Below are 23,136 nucleotides of genomic sequence, written 5' to 3'. Positions count from 1 at the left end.
GCATCTTGCAAAGATTTCTGTCTGATGGGGAGTGCAGCTCCATAGAAAAGACTGTGTAGAGTATGGCTCTCATACTACAGGAAGGGTGGTAAGATTGGTCTGTGATCTTTCATTTTCAAAAGACTATGGTCTGATGTGTGTATGGGGCCTTAGGCCTGCCATACACCATGCAATCTCTCACTTTGAACATGCCAACATCTGTGTAATATGAGGCCAGCAGACTGTGGGTGTATTTTGGATGTATTGCTTAATTGAATGGGCCATATTAAAAGTGGATCTCAGTTGATATCAGGTTTGTGTTCTAGGAAGGACACTTGTAAATCAAATTATGAGTATACTGACCAATAGTAATTTTATACAGCTGTTTCATGGGAATTTGTATTGATTCAAAAAGTGATGTATAAATCAGTCAATGCAGTTTATTTGGACTTGTGTTTTCATAATGCAATAGGCTCTGTTCCCATTTGCACACAAAAAGTACCCACTCTGTATGTTTTCTACAGTGCAGCGACGGACAGTTTAACAGATGTTAAAAACGGGGTGGCCTTCCACTTGTGATTTTTGTCAGTACGTTGCAGTAAATGCAATGCAAAGTCCTAACCTGCTGCATTTTTACATACAGAATACCAAGGAAGCAATTAAAATCCAAGCAAAAGTATGCATCTATTCCTACAGTGCGTTTTTATAGGCAAAACCTATTGCAGTTTCCTGTTCCTCCCCTCCTCAACGCCATCTTAAGAGTTCCTGCTCCTTCACCTTAGCAAGAGTGCCTGTTCCTACCCTCCTCAGATTCACCTTAGCAGTGTCCCTGTTCTTCTCCTCCTCAACGCCACCTTAGCAGAGTTCCTGCTCCTCAGCTCCACTTTAGCAGAGTTTCTGTTCCTCCACTCCTCAGTGCCACCTTAGCAGAGTTTAACCGGCTCGAACGCCAAAAGTTAAAATGATGCCGCCCTTCTGGCTACCTAAGCCTGATGTAGCGTAGTTTTATCGTCTAAAGAGGGCAGGGTTGCATCCATCGGTCAGGAGCCTTTTTCATTGGCTCCTGTCCGCCTTACCACTGTGAGTCAATCACAGTGATCAGGAAGTGTAGAAAAAAAAAAAAAAAAAAAAAAAAGGCTCTGGTTCTTAAGTGGCCAGAGTATGCTATTCCCAAACGGTTTAAACATATGCTATTTCCGCATGCATGACCCAATTCTGTACAGGAACACCCAGACCTCTGACAAGCTCCGTCTGGAGCACAAGAACCAACAACACACTAAAGAGTATGGGAATCTGTTACAAAGCAGTCCAAAAAAGACTTTGGTATACGTTTAGAACACATTCAATGTAGTACAAAATGCATAATAAATTGACCAACGGATCATTTGAAAATGTATATGCTTTCATCCCTCACAAGTGGGAACCGAGCCTAACTCATAGATTCTTAAATTGAGGAACTCTGGTCTCAGCTAAAGTTTGTACACAGGTGGCGCAGTCATTTTGCGGTGTATGGTCCAGTCTCTATCGTGCAGCATCAGTCTGTGTTACAGACTGTCTTGTCTTTGCAACTACAGTATAAAGCACTCCTAATGGAAAATTGTTCTTCGCAACTGCATTGGGTAACATTGCAGCTGCAGATTTAGTGTATAGGTGTCTTTCTCCTATGTTACTGATATTTCAACTCTCAGAATATTAGTTTGATCGGCACAGGAAATGTCTGTATCAGAAGCAATAGACCTTGGACAAAATTTCCGACACATAGCAGTACTTAAGAGTACATTGAAAAGTTTCCATTATTGGTGGCTAACTCTACAACGTCACTACCACAACCTAGCTAAATAGGAGGAAGTCAATTAAAATAGAATGTTTGGGGAATGATGGCGGAAACTCGTACCTTGTTGGAGAATATACAAACTTCCTACAGAGCTCAACAAGTATCAAGTTCATTCTTGGTTGTCATGCAGCTGATTTTGGGGGACCCATTGGAGCTCTGTAGACGAGCCCCATTACGGTTAACAGATGGCTTAGGTTATAGTGATTCACTATGGAATCACTGTATTACCCAGCTAACTTGGTATTTAAATATACTAATGAAATGTGCGTAAATCGGACTTGAATTAATCTGTCTCATATTTGCACCCATTGTTACAATAGCATTGTCTTTGCCATTTAGTTAAATAATGCCATGTTTTCTCCGTCAGATCGCTCTCTTAAAGCTAGTGTTCCTTGGTACAATAATTGGAAAGAGACATTGATGGAACTCAACAAGTCCAAGTGTTTTTCAGGTAGTATTATCAATGGAGCTGCAACAAAATGACTCTTCCCTAATCCTCATTCATGTTTGCTCCTCTTATTCTCCCCTTACCAATGTGCTGTAACTGCCTAGCTACTTCCTGATCTAGATGTGCATTTCCCTAATGTTTCTCTACAATTCAGTTGTAACAGCAATTTATGGTGATGGTGGTTTTTTTGATCTGGGACTTTCTGTAATTCTACTAACATTACCATCTGGAAACCTGCTGCTATTTTTTTATTTTTCTTTTGTTATTTTTTATGGTTTACTATTTAGAAAGTGTTTTGTGTGGCAGAATTGTTTTTGGGTTGTAGAAGAGGAAATTTCTAGAAAAGTTGAAACTAAGTTCAAGCCAAAGCTTTTGTTTTTGAAAATTAATGTGGAATGATTATAATTTCCTGGTATTGCCGTCTGTGTTCATTGTAGAGCACTTTCCTCATACTTATCAAGGAGACCACCTGCTTTTTTTATGCTATGTATACAGTGCTGCCCATAATTATTTAAACCCCTGGCAAATTTAAAGTTACTTCTATTCAACCAGCAAGTCATTTTTTGATGAGAAATAGCATAGGTGTCTCTCAAAAGATAATAATGTACAAGAGGCATGATTGTGGGAAAAAAGCATTTCTCAGCTTTTGTTTACATTTGAGCAAAAAGAGTCCAGTCCAAAATTAGTCATACACTTCTCAGTAATCAATAGAAATTGGCTATTAAAACAATCAAACGCTTCCTATAATTGCAGACCAGCTTTTTGCATGTCTCCACAGGTATTTTTGCCCATTCATCCTTAGCAATGAGCTCCAAATCTTTCAGGTTGGAGGGTCTTCTTGCCATCACCCTGATCTTTAGCTCCCTCCACAGATTCTCAATTTTAGTCAGGACTCTGGCTAGGCCACTCCAAAGCATTCATGTTGTTGTCTGCTAACCATTTCTTCACCACTTTTGCTGTGTGGTTCGGGTAATTGTCATGCTGAAATGTCTACTGGTGCCCAAGCCTAAGTTTCTCTGCAGACTGCCTGATGAGAATCCCCATGTATTGCTCTTATTTCATGGTGCCGTTTTTACTGGGATTGGGTTCCCTTGTCCATTGGCAGAAAAACGCCCCCAAAGCATTAGGTTCCCACCACCATGTTTGACAGTGGGGATGGTGTTCTTTGGGTTGAAGGCTTCACCTCCTTTTTTTTTTTTTTTTTTTTTTTTCTTTTTTTTACGCCAAATGAAGGAAACATCATTGTGACCAAACAATTACATTTTTGTTTAATCTGACCATAGCACAGGAGACCAGTAGTCTTCTTCTTTGTCCAGATAATTATTTGCAAAGGCCAAGCAAGCTTTTGTGTGCCTTATCTGGAGAAGTGGGGTCCTCCTTGGCCTCCATCCATGGAACCCAGCAGTGTGCAGTGTCTGTTGGATTGTCTGCCTTGAGACATTGCCACCAGCAGAGCCCAGATTCACCAGCATAGACTTGGTGGTGATCCTTGGATTCTTTGTCACCTTTCTTACTATCCTGGCCAGCACAGGTGTTAGTTTTGACTTCCGACCACGTTGGGATTTTCCACATTGCAGAACATCTTGTATTTTTTAATAATACTTTGCACTGTAGCCACTGGAACTTGAAAACATTTAGAAATGGCCTTGTAGCCTTTTCCTGACTTGTGAGCAGCCACAATGCGCAGGCGCAGGTCCTCACTGAGTTCCCTTGTTTTTAGCCACCACTGTCCACAAACCAGCTGCAGAGAGCTGCTGTTTTTCACCTGTTGAGTTGATTAAAACAGCTGTTCCCAATTTATCTGGGTAATTAGGATGCTTTAGAACAGCTTGGACTATTTGGAATGGTATAGAACTTTGAATTTTCCCACAGACTGTGACAGTTTGTGAAGGGTATGCTTAATTTTGGCCTGGACACTTTTTGTTCAAATGTAAAGAAGAGCTGAGACTTTTTTTTCCCTTCGCCCCCCCCCCCCCCCCCCCCCCCACACACACACACACAATAATGCCTCTTGTACATAGTCTTATTATATTTTGGGAGACACCTATGTCATTTCCTATCGAAAATGACTTGCTGGTTGAATAAAAGTAACCTTAACTCAAAATTTGGCAGGGGGATTAATAATTATGGGCAGCACTGTACGTACTAGAAGTTTGTTACCTGCAACGATCAATTGTATCAGGTTTGGATGATGTCTAGTGTGAGTTATGGTGTCCCCTGTCCTTGGCATGATACTCTTCAAAAATCTACTAAATTAGTAAATCCTTGGCCAACCACTATTTATGTTCCTGTTGTGAGCTAAGTTGGGACACTAGATTATACATACAAAAGTATGCGGTTTGTTACAGCTGGTGGAAAGAAATGTATGAACTTTTCATTGTGACCTGATGCTGTGGGGTTACCAAGATGAAGAATGTTGCAACCAATGATGCATAAAGAGATTCAAAGTGGGAAAAGAATTGGCCTGCACCAAAAGTGGACATGGCTTGAAATCAAAATGTTGGGTAGAGATGGAACATTTCAGATAGTTGAGCATCTGACATTGTCAACCTTGTAGTGCTTGAATACATTTTTTTTTTAAATGTATGTCAAAAGTGAAGATAATGTAACTGTGCAATCTCTGTATTGTTACATTGTATAGGCTTACATAATAGATTTTCAACATTGGTGCTGATTTGCATTCATCATCAAGACAGACATTGTTTAAAAAAAGGGGGGGGGATGCTCAAAATGGGTCACACCACCCACCAGCTGTAGTTGGTGATGCGAACACCCCCCCCCTTCACCCCATATGCTCTTACTGTAGCCTGTCCATTGGTGCAAAGGGCAGGAGAATTGTCTGGATGACATGGAGGATGCCCCAACACAACGCTTACTATATAGACATATAATTCTGACTTTTCTGGGGAAGCTGCAGCCTCTAATTTTTAAAACTGATTTTTTTTACATGGGCTAAATATAATTTGGCTAGTTGAATTGTTGAAAGACTTCCAGTTTCCGTCAAAAGGTTATAATTAGAGAGTGTTGTCCCTGAAGGCTTTCACATCCATCTCTTTGAAATATTTGTTATGATGGAGTAGTTTGGACTTTTGGTTGGAATGTATTTCTTGCTGGGCTGTTCTGCTTCTACTTTCTGATTCCCTGAGCAGGGCAACTGATTCAGAGCCTGTATTCTGACTCCAATGCATCTGGAGTTATTGCTGGTGTGCAGGCCAAGAGATCAGCATAAGATACACATAATATAATATTTTTAGAGAGAGAACAAAGATGGCAAACTCCATGGTTATCTGCATTATTTTGATCACTTCATTTATACATATGACAAATGTAAAATCAGTTGCATGGAACTACTTCCTAAAATCTGCGGTGAGGTTGGCCATGGGTCCAGTGTTGGGATTTATGTGACATGTACTTAGAGACCAGCGGCAGTCACTTAGGATGATGGTAATATGGTCTCCTGAAGGGTAAACTGCAAAGCAAAAATAAGCAGCTATCTCAATGTGTCCAGCTATGTTTCTTATCCTAAAATATATTCCTATATTTCTGTCTGAGTCAGGCTTGCTTTTCTAACTCGCTCTCCCCTCTTCGTACTCCTCTTTAGACACACAGAGAGCTAAAAGAGCCTTTGCTATATAATTTGTATACTAATGCTGATATAGACAGTTGCCTTTTGGTTACAATAAACAATCTCTAATGAAATACTGCAAATCAACAGATGTGTACAGAGGAAGTACTGTGCCTTTTAATTTCCTTAATCTCGTATACCTTGTATATACTTTATATAATCCTGCTTATTCCCCTGGTATGATTTCATTTTGTTCCTATACACTGTAAGCATTGATGTGATTCTTGTTCAACATTGTCTGTAGATCATTCATTCAACATTGATTTTGTATGTTTATGTTTGTATCTTTGTTTTATTGTTATGCTAATTTTGCATAATTTTGCCTTCAGCTTTTTTTTAGTCATGAGAAAAACTAAAGGGTACAATTGCTTGACCCTTCTGAAAATGCTTGTATTTTAATTATCATTTTGATTTTTATGATACGTTAGCACTATACATGTTGTGTTGCGCATCCTAAAAAATAGGGTATTGTTCAAAAGTGAAGGGAAATTGCACATTACAAGTGCAGCGTGACACATACAGTTCATAGAACCCACGGAATATGTTGTTCACGCTTTATAAATATAATAGAAGAATGCTTCACTCTTCACTAGAATTGTAATCTTGTGCATTTTGGGGTAAATGCACAACATGCTGCCTGTTAGTCCGACAGACCTCACTGCACTGCAAACTCTCTATGATCGTACCATTGCTATATACCAGATTTTTTTTTTCTTCTCCATAATACATACAGAGGTTTAGGTAAACCAGGTGCATCTTAAGGCGTGTCACAGCAAGGCTGGCACTAGGTCTCACCCGCAAAACCCAGTGGAATGATTCAAAAGTACATACGGTACTTGTCATTGGGTCATGGAGGATGGAGACTGAAGGATACCGTGCGCTCTGGTCGGACAGTTGAGTGGTGGGTACACTCTGCTACCCGAAGGACTCTGTAGTGGCCCAGAGGGAGCACTATTAGCTTGGGCGGTCAGTCAGTATTTTATGAAGCAAATAATATGGTACTGTATATACTTGAAAACAAGTCGATCCCAATATTTGACCCTTTTAAGCTGGAATTTTTTATTGACTCAAGTGTAAAGGCTCATACACACATCAGACTATAGTCTTTGGAAAATGAAAGATCACAGACCAATCTTACCACCCTTCATGTAGTATGAGAGCCATACTCTACACAGTCTTTTCTATGGAGCTGAACTCCACATCAGAAAAAAATCTTTGCAAGATGCTGCACACACAGATGCTGTACAGACACAAAAGATCAGTATCTGCAAAAGATCTGTTCCTGCCAAAAATCCATTCCTGCAAATTGCAATGATAGTCTATGAGATCTGCAGATCATCATACACACATGATTTAACTGACATTAATCTGCAGATCAAGCAATCATCCGCAGATCTGAAAATCCATCCTAGTGGATCTGATCTGCAGATGAATGTCAGTTAAATCATGTGTGTATGATGATCTGCAGATCTCATAGACTATCATTGCAATTTGCAGGAATGGATTCTTGGCAGGAACAGATCTGTTGCAGATACTGATCTTTTGTGCCTGTACAGCATCTGTGTGTGCAGCATCTTGCAAAGATTTTTTTCTGATGTGGAGTTCAGCTCCATAGAAAAGACTGTGTAGAGTATGGCTCTCATACTACATGAAGGGTGGTAAGATTGGTCTGTGATCTTTCAGTTTCCAAAGACTATAGTCTGATGTGTGTATGAGCCTTAAGTCTACCCAACAAGGTTAATGGCTGCACGGCACGAGTCCCCGGGTCCATGTAGTCCGGCTGGCCTTCTTCATCTTCACTTCAGTTCCTGTCCCGTCCTGTGATCAGCAGAAGCTCAAACAGTAGAGGGTGCTCTACTGTCTGAACTTCCCCTTCTCACAGGATGGGACAGGAGGTTAAGAGAAGATGAAGAGGGACAGAACGGACCCGGGAACTTGCGCCGGCGGACTGGTGATGTATTGCTGCTGGCGGGAGGAGCAGAGGCAGGCGGCAGCTCCACAGTTTGTGAATAGATTTCATACTGAAATCAATTCAAAATCTGTGTGCAGCGTATGGGCAGCCATTAGATCCCTCTCTGAACAGATTCGATCAGAGAGTGATCTATTTGTTGGTCAACCTGGTGGCAATCGACCAGTGTATGGCTGCCTTAACAGTGATGGCTACTGATTAGCAGCCACCACTATCCCAGAGGCGGTGACAGCCACTGATTAGGAGCTGCCACTGTGCTAAAATGCGATGTATGGGTTATTTCAAGACGAAATGTTTTATTTGACAAAATGCCACAGACTTATTAATCAACATAACTGGCCCCCCCAAACGTTTAATTTTGCTAGTTTGCCCCCTAGCACTCTCGAATGGCGGTATGGCCCTTGGCCTAAAACAAAGCATAACTATAGATATGAAGGTCACATGTCAGTATCCTAAAAATGGTGTGACATTATTGGTACATTTATTTACCAGGGCCTCACCTAAAGTACACACACACACGTTAATGAAATTCTAGGGAATAAAAAAAATCTATGATTTTCGAATCCTCTTTAGGGGCTGTGTGGTCAGTCTGGCAGATAGATACAAAATAGGTACTATTTCTAACCTCTTGTCTTTTAAATATGTATTCATTTTTGTCTTGTGTGAAGTAATGTACAAATCAACCATTCTGTAGTTCTTATTTTGATGAATGTACCATTTTAATTTTATCAGTAGTGTTAATTGTGGTATGTTTCTCTAGTGTATATGACCTTCCTGTCTAGTGTGTTCTCCTTTTTAAACTATTTGAATAGCAGCAATTGTTTTGTAAAGGAAAGACTTTTGCCTTTATATTAGTTGCCCACATTTTGCTACTCTCTTTCATAGGTCAAGTGAACCCTTTTCCACATTTGATGTTCAATATAGTTCATGAGGGTGTTTTTAATGCATTGCTCTTGTATATTTCAGCAACTACGCCATGGTTTGAATCCTACCGAGAAAGTTTTTTCCAGACCATGCCGGCCTCAGACCATGAATTCTTAAACCACTATTTAGCCTGTATCCTTCTCACTCTCGTTCACGATTGTGCCTTTTATAAAAGGTAACTAGCACTACCATGTAAACAAGTAGCTTTAAGAAAGTTTGAACTCTCTGTAAAAAGTCAGATGGCAATTCATCTGGGTTCTCCACACTTGCATCTTCTGTATCACTCCTGTATCAAAACAAGATTTTCAAAGATCTTTGATGTGTGTATATTCTTTCTCTAAGTAAATATGTCTGTCTCTGAATGTGGCGTATTCTGAAGGTGGCTGGCAATTGCATATTTTAATTTGAAAAATGGTTAAAGTGGCACAGAAAGTTGTAGGAACCATATTGTCACACCAAATTGTTTACCAAGACTCATTCCACATGGAGCAGTGGAGGAAGCTAGTGGAATATGAGGCTTAATACAAGGGAGGGCAGAAGGAGAGCACCTCTGGTTACTATCACTATGTTCGCTAAATGCACCGAGGGGGCTGTCATGCAAAGTAATTACGTTGTGTTACACAATGACAATTAAGTGCTTGAATCTAGTTAACTAGATGAAGACTTCTCTTCTGGTTGCCGTCACACTAGGCAACCACTATGAGCTCAGGTTACTATAGAGCGTACATTTAAAAAAAGCCACAAGTAAAAATGGGTGTGGATTTGCTGGTTAGTAGAATGTCTGCAAATTTACAGATATTCTACAATCTAATTTTACCTTAAAGGGACACTTAAGTCAAACAAAAAAAATGAGTTTTACTCACCTAGGGCTTCCAATAGCCCCCTGCAGCTGTCCGGTGCCCTCGCCGTCTCCCTCCGATCCTCCTGGCCCTGCCGGCAGCCACTTCCTGTTTCGGTGACAGGAGCTGACAGGCTGGGGACGCGAGTGATTCTTCGCGTTCCCAGACACATTAGCACCATCTATGCTGCTATAGCATATATCATATACCATATAGCAGCATAGAGGGTGCTAATGTGTCTGGGAACGCGAAGAATCACTCGCGTCCCCAGCCTGTCAGCTCCTGTCACCGAAACAGGAAGTGGCTGCCGGTGGGGCCAGGAGGATCGGAGGGAGACGGCGAGGGTACCGGACAGCTGCAGGGGGCTATTGGAAGCCCTAGGTGAGTAAAACTCATTTTTTTTGTTTGACTTAAGTGTCCCTTTAACACGGATCCAAGATGAAAAACGAACTATAACAAGTAACTTGTCTATATATATCTTATGTAAAGTTTACATAGTTTAAACAACAAATCTAGCTGCAAACAGCTTTAATAGAATATGGTTATTTCTTCCTGTGACACTAGGACAGCAGCCATGTTTGTAAACATTACACAAAGGCAGGCTTATCTGCACACTCATAGTTACATAGTTATTTTGGTTGAAAAAAGACATACGTCCATCGAGTTCAACCAGTATAAAGTACAACACCAGCCTGCTCCCTCACATATCCCTGTTGATCCCTGTTGGCAGCACTCGGACTGAAAAAAACCTAATTCCCCCCCCCCCCCCCTCCTCCCCTCTGCCTCTGAAATCTCTGGCTAGAAATACCTCCCCCTTTTCCTGCCCAAACTGAGCTCCCAAGAGCCCTTGCTACTGCCAAGGCTCTCTGGAAAACTGGACGGGGCTTGTTTAGTTTACAGGGAATTAGAGCATTAAAACAAAAACAAAAAAGTATTTGGCTAGAGGAATGCCCTATAAACAATAGGAAAGGAACACAATTATGCAATGAGTAAAAGTTCATCCCGGATCCACTTTAAGTAGAATATCAGTACATTTTCCAATATTCTACTATGCACTTTTATCATTAGCAGATTATCAGTAAATTTACAGATATTCTATTAATTGTTACCAAACCCTCACATGAGCCCTCCCTTACTTACACCTAACATTAACCCCCTACATATGCCTAACAGTAAACCCCTACCCCACCACCTACTCCTAAAGGTTAAATATATTTTCAATTTAAGAATTGCAATCAATTTTTCTGACTAACATTTCAAAAATATGACCAATGTACCACACACCTGTGTTCAAATTTTCCCCAATTATGATAAAAATGATTGTAAACTCTGAGAAAATTGCTAGGGTGTGTATATTAATAAATTGACAATCTAACACACACCATACAATCTTTACACATGGATCTGTACAGACACAAAAGATCAGTATCTGCAAAAGATCTGTTCCTGCCAAGAATCCATTCCTGCAAATTGCAATGATAGTCTATGAGATCTGCAGATCATCATACACACATGATTTAACTGACATTCATCTGCAGATCAGATCCACTAGGATGGATTTTCAGATCTGCGGATGATTGCTTGATCTGCAGATAAATGTCAGTTAAATCATGTGTGTATGATGATCTGCAGATCTCATAGACTATCATTGCAATTTGCAGGAATGGATCTTTGGCAGAAACAGATCTTTTGCAGATACTGATCTTTTGTGTCTGTACAGCATCTGTGTGTGCAGCATCTTGCAAAGATTTTTTTCTGATGTGGAGTTCAGCTCCATAGAATAGACTGTGTAGAGTATGGCTCTCATACTACATGAAGGGTGGTAAGATTGGTCTGTGATCTTTCATTTTCCAAAGACCATAGTCTGATGTGTGTATGAGCCTTAAGTCTCAGAGGTATTGAATAGTACATATTGAACTTGAAAGGTATTGCATGTAGATGTGAGGTGCAGTCACCTGAACAGTTGATTATGTTCTGTGAATGGAGATATTGTGGGCATCCACTTGTGGAAAGAATTGATTGATCAGGTAGGTTTAAAAAAAATAAATAAAAAAAACAAGCCTCTCAAATGTTCCACCCTAATAACAAAGCACAGCAATGCCCTTGATGTATGGTCTATACCTCTCTTCACTGTTGGCGTAATGTTGTACATTTTGCTTCAAAGGTGGTAAATTTGTGGAAAGCGCCCCCTCTAGTTATGCTGGTCACATGATTAATAGCTAGTCCCACAACAAGGCAACCAGTTTTTTTTTTTGTTTGTTTTGTTTTTTTTAATCTTTAACCACTTCACCACTGAGGGGTTTTACCCCCTGAGCACCAGAGCAATTTTCACCTTTCAGCGCTCCTTCCATTCATTCGTCTATAACTTTATTATTACTTATCGCAATGAAATGAACTATATCTTGTTTTTTTCGCCACCAATTAGGCTTTCTTTAGGTGGGACATTATGCCAAGAATTATTTTTTTCTAAATGTGTTTTAATGGGAAAATAGGAAAAATGTGGGGAAAAAAATAATTATTTTTCAGTTTTCGGCCATTATAGTTTTTAAATAATGCATGCTACTGTAATTAAAACCCATGAAGCGTATTTGCCCTTTTGTCCCGGTTATAAAACCATTTAAATTATGTCCCTATCACAATGTTTGGTGCCAATATTTTATTTGGAAATAAAGGTGCATTTTTTTCAGTTTTGCGTCCATCCCTAATTACAAGCCCATAGTTTATAAAGTAACAGTGTTATACCCTCTTGACATAAATATTTAAAAAGTTCAGTCCCTAAGGTAACTATTTATGTATTTTTTTTTAATTGTAAATTTTTTGATTTTTTTTTTAATTACAAAAAAAAAAAAATGGGGAGTGTGGGAGGTAATGAGTTAATTTTATGTGTAAAAGTCATTTATTTGTATGTGAAAAATGTGTAGGGTGTAGTTTACTATTTGGCCACAAGATGGCCACAGTAACTTTTTGTTTTAATGCGACCTCCAAGCTTCCTTCCGGAAGCTTGGAGGAAGAATAAGGAGGCTGGACACGTGAGTTTTTTCTCACAATGATCGCGCTGCCCATAGGAGAGCAGCTGATCACTGCGGGGCTTAGATCAACGAACGGGAATGGATTTTCCCGTTCATTGATCTCTGGGCGAGCGGGCGGCGGCGTGTTTACTAGCGGCGGGCGGCGTGTTTACGAGCGGGAACGCAGAAAGTACGTGTTTCTCCGTCCCTGGTTTTTAAAGGATGGAAAAAGGGGTGGAGAAATACGTACGCGCGGGGGTAAAGTGGTTAAAATAGCACGGTTTTAAAACTGAACTCGCCTTTGACCATTTTCCCTAGAGATACCTATTTTGCAGTCAGCTATCCAGACCTGCAGCCAGAGATTCACTAAAGGCCCATACACACTGCATACAAACGTCTGTACTGACACGTGATGAGCGACGGTTTGTGGGATGGTTTGTTCGTGTGTACGCTGCAAAAGACAGACTGTCTGCAGACACAGCCATGTTTGAGCAATTCATCTGGTGAATCTCTTGAGTTTTGTCTCACAAACCGTCTCGTAGTCTGTTGGTGTCCTGTTGTGTGTACGAAAGTCTTCTACAGACCGCAGAGTCGCTACCATAGTACTACTACTATACGTATTCTGTGGCAGACAGCTTCCATCGTGCCTTCACTCTTCCTGTTGTCACGTGTGTACAACTGTCACAAACTCGAATTGTTGCTGCCGTAAATATGCTGTTGTCTCTTGTCGCTGCCTCACAACTACAGACAAATGTATGCCGTGTGTATGGGCCTTAAGGCAGCTAAATACACAGTAGATCTGTGTAATAAGCACCTTATACTGTCGCAGACTTGTGTAATGAAGCTGCATGTACTGTTTGTATATTCAGTGTGTCTATGGGCAGCTCACTGAAAGTCCTCACTGTTTGACTAGAACTCCTCAGTGATAAGTTTGCTATTCCATGGTGCTACAAATCTTCAGTTTGAAATCCTACCCTAGGTCTAAAATAACCTATCACCCTGAATAAGTACCTGAATTCCTTGAAAGCCAGTTCAAAGCTAGTTCAAACTAAGCTGCAGTGTCTTTTCTTTTAGGCCCTGTTCACACTTGCGTTTTGGCTAGTAAACGGACCGGATCCTGATCTGATCCTGATCAGAACCATACGGTTCCGATCCGGATCCGATCTGTTTGTATCAGGCATGCATCAGGCTGCCATCCGGATCCGTGGGCAAAAAATAGTTAAATATAGATAAAAAAAATGTTCGGGTCAGCAGAAGGTGCACCGGGTGCACATGTACAATCAGGTTCCTCCGCTGTAGGCATCACCTCCACCTCCGATATCCTGCCAAACAGCTCCAGCACGTCTGTCACTGCTGCTCCACTCCAGACATGCTTGGCCCATGTGTCCCCATCCGAAATGGCCGCTTGGATACGCATAGGAAGTGGGGTAGAACGTCAGGTTTTTGTAGGCAGTGTGTTCTGTGCCTTCCGTTTCCCATTGGTTTCTGTGTTCCTGATGGTGCTGTCAGGCTCAGGTCAGGCTCCGGTCAGGATGCGTGGGCCGGAGATCCGGACACAAAAAATAGCGCATGTTGGAAAAGAGTCCGATCCGGCTCCGTACTGTACGGAACGGACGCGTGTGAACGTCCGCATAGCCTTTGCATTGCTATGCGGAACGTACGTTCCGTTTGTACAGTATGCGGTCCGGATCAAATCCGGATAGCGAACGCTAATGTGAACCAGGCCTTAGCTGTATAAGGCCCGGTTCACATTAGCGTTCGCTATCCGGATTTTCCGGATCTGATCCGGATCGCGTACTGTACAAACGGAACGTACGTTCCGCATAGCAATGTAAAGTCTATGCGGACGTTCACACGCGTCCGTTCCGTACAGTACGGAGCCGGATCGGATCCGGACTCTTTTCCAACATGCGCTATTTTTTGGGTCCGGATCTCCGGCCCACGCACCCGGACCTGAGCCTGACAGCACCATCAGGAACACAGAAACCAATGGGGAAGGGAAGGCACAGAACACACTGCCTACAAAAACCTGACGTTCTACCCCACTTCCTATGCGTATGCCAGCGGCCATTTCGGATGGGGACACATGGGCCAAGCATGTCTGGAGTGGAGCAGCAGTGACAGACGTGCTGGAGCTGTTTGGCAGAATGTCGGAGGTGGAGGTGAGGCCTACAGCGGAGGAACCTGATTCTACACGTGCACCAGGTGCACCTTCTGCTGACCCCAACATTTTTTTTTTTTCAAATTTCGCTATTTTTTGCCCACGGATCCGGATGGCAGCCTGATGCATGCCTGATACAAACGGTCCGGATCGGAACCGTACAGTTCGGATCCTGACCTGATCAGATCAGGATCCGGTCCGTTTATTTGCCAAAACGCAAGTGTGAACGGGGTCTAAATTGCCACTAAATGCTTGGTCAGCATAGATTTATTTCCCTTCATTTGGTCATTGTCATCATTGCACTGCAGCACACCCATGCTAGAAAATGATCCGTCTGTTGCCTATTATTATTATTATTATTATTATTATTATTATTCCATCTTAGCACTGACATAATTTCCTCAGCTTTACAAAGAACATTGTGCAATGCAAGTCACTTACTCTCCCTAGAAGGGCTCTCGATCTACTTGCTCTGCCATTGTCAAGGACATATTTATTATCTGGGCCACTAGAGTACTGCCTAGCAGTTCATGGTGACCCCATTACCAGGCAACGCATACTGTCTCATTTTGCTGTACATAACTGGATGTCAGGGGTGTTGGCAGTTCTGTAAATGTATACAATGTAGAACGAGTTACATTTTTATTGCGGTACTTAACATCTTATTCAGGTATGTTAGTAGTTTCCTCACATGAACCAGAACCTGTGGAACAGTTTCTCAAGTTATCGCAAGAGCAACATCGGATACAGCACAGTAATGACTGCTCCTACCCTAAATGGTTTACACCCAACACGCTGAAATATTACGTACTGATGCATGATGTCAGCTGCGGTGAAGAGAAAAAGTGAGCTCACATTTTGTATCAATAATAATGTTAATAAATCTGTGTTTTACTGAATTTCACCTCTGGATAGCCATTTCTTCTGTTCTACTATTTTAACTGTATAGATAAGGGGCTTGATTTACTATTGTTTTCCAGGACTGGTGTTCCCAGAGAACATAAATGATCCAGCAGACCTGGCTGGAGCTTATTAAAATGGTTTCCTGTTGGGTCAGTAGGGGGAAGCCTTTGCCTCTCTGTGTTAAGTGTGGCAAGGATCAGTGGGTGAAAGGGTTAAAGCGGACCTGAACTCAGAAATTCCTCTCTGCTCTAAAAGATATGCAAAAACATAATGACCTTTAAAGAAAAACATTTTTTTTTTTAACAGCTGATACAAAGCCTGAAATCTGCACTGTTTGTACTTCCTACTTTCATGGAAACAGACATATTGTTAACATCCTGTGCTTTCAAATTAGCTTATGTGCCTTGGCAGTCAGGTGACATGAGAGATCAAATTACAACTTGCAATTAGACACAGATAAGAGGGGATTAGACAGGCTAAACTCTCTAAATACATACAGGGTACATTTCTCTGGTTTCCTTCTGTCGTGTGCAAGAGTTCAGGTCCATTTTAACTTGTACCAGAGACGATATTAAATAAAAGTTTTATACATACCTGGGGCTTCCTCCAGCCACATGCACAAGGATCGCTCCCACACCTTTGTCCGCAGCCTTGTGTATTGCCGGTACCGGGTCAATTAACTTCAGCCAGTCTGCACAAGAGAAGTGCGCTCTCTACGTATCTCTCTGGCGGCTGCTGGAGAGATACGTAGAGGGCGCACTTCTCTTGCACAGACTGGCCGTGACTGACTGAAGTTACTGGACCAGGTACCAGCGATACAGAAGGCTGAGGATGGTGGCGTGGGAGCGATCCGTACGCATGGGGCTGGAGGGAAGCCCTAGGTTTATAGAACACTTGTATTTAATATTGTCTCTGGTTTCCTTTAATAACTAACCCCGGTTGACCAAAGTTTTACCAAATTTCTGTATCCACATCCACCTGTGTTGCTGCAGCCCACCCCCAGCTCCGTAATCCGCTATTAGACCGTGGCTGTCGAGTTGACGGCGGGCCGCAGCAACGCAAGTGGGGATAGAGCTTCGGCAACACATTAGAAAGAAAAGGTGTTGGCAGTTTTGCAGAGGGGAATGGGGCTTCAGACGTCTAATAATTTATATTAACACTAGCATCCTTGCAGCACTGAGGAGAGGTGTGTGTGTGTGTATATGTGTATATACAGGTCCTTCTCAAAAAAATTTGCATATTGTGATAAAGTTCATTATTTTCTGTAATGTACTGATAAACATTAGACTTTCATATATTTTAGACTTATTACACACAACTGAAGTAGTTCAAGCCTTTTACTGTTTTAATATTGATGATTTTGGCATACAGCTCATGAAAACCCAAAATTCCTATCTCAAAAAATTAGCATATCATGAAAAGGTTCTCTAAACAAGCTATTAGCCTAATCATCTGAATCAACTAATTAACTCTAACTCTAAACACCTGCAAAAGATTCCTGAGGCTTTTAAAAACTTCCAGCCTGGTTCATTACTCAAAACCACAATCCTGGGTAAGACTGCCGACCTGACTGCTGTCCAGAAGGCCATCATTGACACCCTCAAGCAAGAGGGTAAAGGTGCGTACACACGTCAGATAAAAGTCTTTGGAAAATGAAAGATCACAGACCAATTTTACCCCCTTCCATGTAGTACGAGAGCCATACTCTACACAGTCTATTCTATGGAGCTGAACTCCCCATCAGATAAAAATCTTTGCAAGATGCTGCACACAACTATGCTGTACACATTCAACAGATCAGTATCTGCAAAAGATCTGTTCCTGCAAAAGATCCATTCCTGCAAAATGCATTCATAGTCTATGATATCTGCAGATCCCATACACACCTTGTTTAATGGACATTCATCTGCAGATCAGCCAATTATCTGCCGATCTGAAGATCCAACCTGGTGGATCTGATCTACAGATAATTGTCCGTTAAACAAGGTGTGTATGAGGTCTGCAGATATCATAGACTATGAACGCGTTTTGCAGGAATGGATCTTTTGCAGGAACAGATCTTTTGCAGATACTGATCTGTTGCATGTGTACAGCGGTCTTTGTGTGCAGCATCTTGCAAAGATTTTTATCTGATGGGGAGTTCAGCTCCCTAGAATAGACTGTGTAGAGTATGGCTCTCATACTACATGAAAGGGGGTAAAATTGGTCTGTGATCTTTCATTTTCCAAAGACTTTTATCTGACGTGTGTACCCACCTTAAGACACAGAAAGAAATTTCTGAACGAATAGGCTGTTTCCAGAGTACTGTATCAAGGCACCTCAGTGGGAAGTCTGTGGGAACCAAAAAGTGTGGCAGAAAACGCTGCACAACGAGAAGAGGTGACCGGCCCCCGAGGAAGATTGTTGAGAAGGACCGATTCCAGACCTTGGGGGACCTGCGGAGGCAGTGGACTGAGTCTGGAGTAGAAACATCCAGAGCCACCGTGTACAGGCGTGTGTAGGAAATGGGCTACAGGTGTTGCATTCCCCAGGTCAAGCCACTTTTGAACCAGAAACAGCGGCAGAAGAGCCTGACCTGGTCTACAGAGAAGCAGCACTGGACTGTTGCTCAGTGGTCCAAAGTACTTTTTTCGGATAAAAGCAACTTTTGCATGTCATTCGGAAATCAAGGTGCCAGAGTCTGGAGGGCGACTGGGAAGAGGAAAATGCCTGTGTCCAGTGTCAAGTACCCACAGTCAGTGATGGTCTGGGGTGCCATGTCAGCTGCTGGTGTTGGTCCCCTGTGTTTTATCAAGGGCAGGGTCAATGCAGTTAGCTATCAGGAGATTTTGGAGCACCTCATGCTTCCATCTGCTGAAAAGCTTTATGGAGATGAAGATTTCATTTTTCAGCACGACCTGGCACCTGCTCACAGTGCCAAAACCACTGGTAAATGGTTTACTGACCATGGTATTACTGTGCTCAATTGGCCTGCCAACTCTCCTGACCTGAACCCCATAGAGAATGTGTGGGATATTGTGAAGAGAAGGTTGAGAGACGCAAGACCCAACACTCTGGATGAGCTTAAGGCCGCTATCGAAGCATCCTGGGCCTCCATAACACCTGAGCATGGTCACAGGCTGATTGCCTCCATGCCACGCCGCATTGAAGCAGTCATTTCTGCAAAAGGATTCCCGACCAAGTATTGAGTGCATAACTGAACATAATTATTTGAAGGTTTACTTTTTTGTTTTAAAAACACTTTTCTTTTATTGGTCGGATCAAATATGCTAATTTTTTGAGATAGGAATTTTGGGTTTTCATGAGCTGTATGCCAAAATCATCAATATTAAAACAATAAAAGGCTTGAACTACTTAAGTTGTGTGTATTTGAATCTAAACTATATGAAATTTTAATGTTTATCAGTACATTACAGAAAATAACGAACTTTATCACAATATGCTAATTTTTTGAGAAGGACCTGTATACACACACACACACACACACACACACACACACACACACACACACACACGCAAAAACACACACACGCAAAAACACACACACACACAAAAACACACACACACACACACGCAAAAACACACACACACGCAAAAACACACACACACACACGCAAAAACACACACACACACACACGCAAAAACACACACACACGCAAAAACACACACACACGCAAAAACACACACACGCAAAAACACACACACACTACAAGTAATTTTGCAACTAAATACCCTTGAATATTCAACCTGAACTTCAGAACTTCAACCTGTATCTTTGTATTTAGTTTCTTAATTAAATTAAACGTGTTGGGTTGGAGGGATCCTCACATCTGTGGGGGATGCTTGCATTGATATGCAGTAGTTTGGACTAAACCCTTCCATCTCAGTAGGAATTAAAGCACACCTGAACTGAGTGATATGGAGGCTGATATATATATATTTCTTTTCTTTTAAACAATGCAGATTGCCAGGATGTCCTGCAGAGTGTCTACCTCTAATATTTTTAGCTACAGACCCTGAACAAGCATGCAGATCAGGTGTCTGGCTAACGTCTACCTAGGTTAGCTGCATGCTTCTTTCATGTGTTTGATTCAGACACTACTGCAGCCACAGAGAAAAGCAGAGCTGCCAGGTAACTGGTATTGTTTAAAAGGATCTAAATATAGCAGCCTCTATATCCCTCTCAGTTCAAGTGTACTTTAATTTATTGCTTCACTCCTTTATAGCTTTGCTGAATTTGCTGCAATGACTTATTCTAAGTGTAAGTAATCACTCCCATCTCTGTAACAGTGGACAGCCATACAAGGCAAGTATCCTAGTGAAGCAAATGGTGAGGTTCAGATGAGAAGAGTCAAGAAACACCAGAGTTATCATGGGTATATCAGTGTTATGCTGGGTACACACAATGCGTTTTTTCCGTCGATTTTTAGTCCGATCTATTTCTGATTCAATTGCCAATTCGATTCTGTTATCTTTTCTTATCTATTGCCATTCACTTCTATGAGATATCGATCAAATAAACGATCAAAAATAAGATCGGACTTGTCGGAAATTATCTATCGAACCATCTATCTAACACAAAATTGTATGGTGTGTACCTAGCATAATTCAGCTATATTAAAATACTTGGTGACACTTCAGTTGCAGTCCTGTGCAGATACTTGAATGCATTTTTAAGACTGCAATAATTTAATTGATATTTCTCTAACCTTTCATGTATCTCAGTGAAGATTTTGAATTGCAGGTCTCAGTGCTGGTTCACACTAGGTCCCGGAACGTATCCGTGGCTCAGTTTTTCAGCACTGCTTAAAAACGGAGCAATGTTAAAAATAGCAGCCGTCTTCACCCCCAAAAAAAACGGATCTGTCTGTTTGCAGGGACCCGGTTTCAAAACTGGACTGAAGGTACGGATCTGCTGCATTTACACGCAACAGATCTGGACCCTGATACACGCAGGGGTAGTGGCAGGCAATGGGAAATTTCCCTCTACACAGGCAAATTTTGACACAAACTGATCCGTTTCTGTGTCGCAGCCCCGGGGGTGGAAGAGGGTTGCCGCCATGCTGGAGGGTGATAGCAGGCAGGACGGGGGTAGCAGCAGTCAGTGGGGAGGGGGGGGGATGTCGTTCCCCCCCCCCCCCCCCCCCCCCACCTGGGTCCCCTGTCCCTGCTACCCCTTCAGCTAGTATAGCAAAACTTGTTACAACCTATAGCAGGGTGCCAGGAGCTTACCTACTCCTTTGGTTCACGAGCCACTGCTTGCAATGTCGCCCTCTGAAGTATAGAGGGCTGCATTGCAGGCAGTGACGCACAGTGATGGGAAGTTTGGCTCTTTTCAATGAATTGATTCATTCGAATCGATTCATTAAAATGAACCAGATCGTGAACCGAAGGAGTAGGTAAGCTCCTGGCTCCCTGCTATTGTAACAAGTTTTCCGAAACTAGCTGGAGGGGTTGCAAAAACGGGGGACCGAGGTGAGTGGGGGGGGCGCCCCCTGACCGCTGCCACCCTCGTCCTGCCTGCTATACCCCTCCAGTGTGGCGGCTGCCTCTTACCCATGGCTGGGCATACATTTCCATGGACTGGAAACATATGCTGCAGAAATATCATTTTTAAGAAAAACAGGGGAAGGAAAAAAAAAAGTTTAGAAAACCGGATCTGTGTAAAACAGATCCGATCTGCAACGGACCAGTGTGGACCTAGCCTCAATGCCTGCTCTTACCTTAACCACTTGAGGACCTAGCCTTTACCCCCCCCCCCCACCCCCCCCCCCCTTAAGGACCAGCGCTGTTTTTTCAGATCTGTGTTGGGTGGGCTCTACAGCCCCCAGCACAGATCAAATGACAGGCAGAGCGACCAGACCGCCCCCCTTTTTTCCCCACTAGGGGGATGATGTGCTGGGGGGTCTGATCGCTCCTGCATGCTGTGGGTGGCGGGGGGGGGGGCACCTCAAAGCCCCCTCCACCGCAGGATTCCCCCTCTCCCTCTCCTCCCTCCCTTCCCCGAGAGATCAGAGGCTGCACAGGAACGAATCTGTCCTGTGCAGCCTCTAACCGGCTCAGCGATCCCCGGCCGCTGATTGGCCGGGAATCGCTGATCTACTACAACGCTGCTACTGTAGCAGCTTTGTAACAATGTAAACAAAGCGGATTATTTCCACTTGTGTTTACATTTAGCCTGCGAGCCGCGATCGGCGGCCCGCAGGCTATTCACGGAGCCCCCCGCCGTGAAATGACAGGAAACAGCCGCTCGCGCGAGCGGCTGTTTCCTGATTAATTAGCCTGCGACGCAGATCTGCGTCGCTGGTCCTGCAGCTGCCACTTTGCCGACGCGCGGTATGAGTGCGCGGTCGACAAGTGGTTAAATAGCAAATCGGACTCCTGAAAAGTTCTGTTTTAAATTGACTAGAGCTTGACTGGGAAACAGGTGTAGTGCAGGTTTTGATTGTAACAATAGACCCCTGATTCATCATTTTGTGTGTTGACTATTTTGTATTTACGAAGGGCTGATTCAATATATGAAGAAATGATTCAACGATACGGGGCGCAGGGGTGCTACTTGCTGAAGATTAATTCTCGGACATCCCTGAAAGGAACAGATGAACAAATTCCTGATCCCTGGAGCCAATATATACAGAAAAACACAGTACAAAATCAGGTATCTTTTTGAAAGATGATCACCCTCAACAGTCAAATTAACGGCTAGACTTACAGCTGTCACCATCCCATTCAGTATGATTAGGTTACACATTTACTTGGCCTGCAGGAGAAGTCTGTAGATCAGGCCAGCAAGCCGCATCTATTTTCCTACAGTTTTTTTTCTTCATCCTTAAGGGGGTCTTCCAGCAGCTCTGCTTAGCATTTTCAGCCCTGGCCGTTATTTGGCTTCTATGGTTTAATTTAAAGACATAAGACATTTTCTTTGTTGATCAATTTGTAGCATTAAAGATTGTCTGCAAGAGCCACTTAAAAGCCTGTCTTGCATGCAGATCTGTTTCTGAATTATAAACCCGTGTGTTATTTTTAGCTTTGCTAAACAGGTAGAGCACCATTCAGTAAACCAAAAACAGAAAATCCAACTCCTTTTGCAGATCTGTCAGTATACAATTTAAACTGAAATCTTTATGCCTGGTACATGCCATGCAATTTTCCTGTCAGATTGGAAATTTTCCATTATTAGATAATTTCAAACATTTCAGATCTGCTTCCAATCAAGAAAGGGATGTTTTTAGATCAATACTGTACACAATAAATCCCTTTCTTGATCGGAAGCAGATAGAACATGCTGGAAATTATCAAACAGCGAGAAATGTTTCGTTGATCTGACAGGAAAATTGCATGGTGTGTACCAGGCCTTAGAATGTGCCCTCACAAGAGCAGAATTCTCTCCCATTCCTTGTAATTGCTGTATATCACGATGGAATTATCTATGTTAGTCATTGTTAC

General features: G+C 42.3%; 1 protein-coding gene across 7 annotated transcripts in view; it reads left to right on the top strand.

The window, feature by feature from the left end:
- Window positions 1–23,136, top strand: part of TRAPPC8 (trafficking protein particle complex subunit 8) — a 118,058-nt gene that overhangs the window by 15,346 nt on the left and 79,576 nt on the right. For 4 of the 7 annotated variants that reach the window (XM_068237311.1, XM_068237310.1, XM_068237316.1 and 1 more), the window contains 4 exons: window positions 2,181–2,264; window positions 8,822–8,911; window positions 15,458–15,632; window positions 22,195–22,348. In XM_068237311.1, the coding sequence (XP_068093412.1) occupies window positions 2,181–2,264; window positions 8,822–8,911; window positions 15,458–15,632; window positions 22,195–22,348 (503 nt within the window). The remainder of the gene's footprint in view (window positions 1–2,180; window positions 2,265–8,821; window positions 8,912–15,457; window positions 15,633–22,194; window positions 22,349–23,136) is intronic. The other 3 variants (XM_068237314.1, XM_068237313.1, XM_068237312.1) reach the window with 2 other exon arrangements.

The sequence above is a fragment of the Hyperolius riggenbachi genome, chromosome 5, assembly GCF_040937935.1.
Source record: "Hyperolius riggenbachi isolate aHypRig1 chromosome 5, aHypRig1.pri, whole genome shotgun sequence".
Taxonomy (NCBI): domain Eukaryota; kingdom Metazoa; phylum Chordata; class Amphibia; order Anura; family Hyperoliidae; genus Hyperolius; species Hyperolius riggenbachi.
The sequence above is the reverse complement of the archived record's forward strand: the minus strand, read 5'-3'. Positions and strand labels throughout refer to the sequence as shown.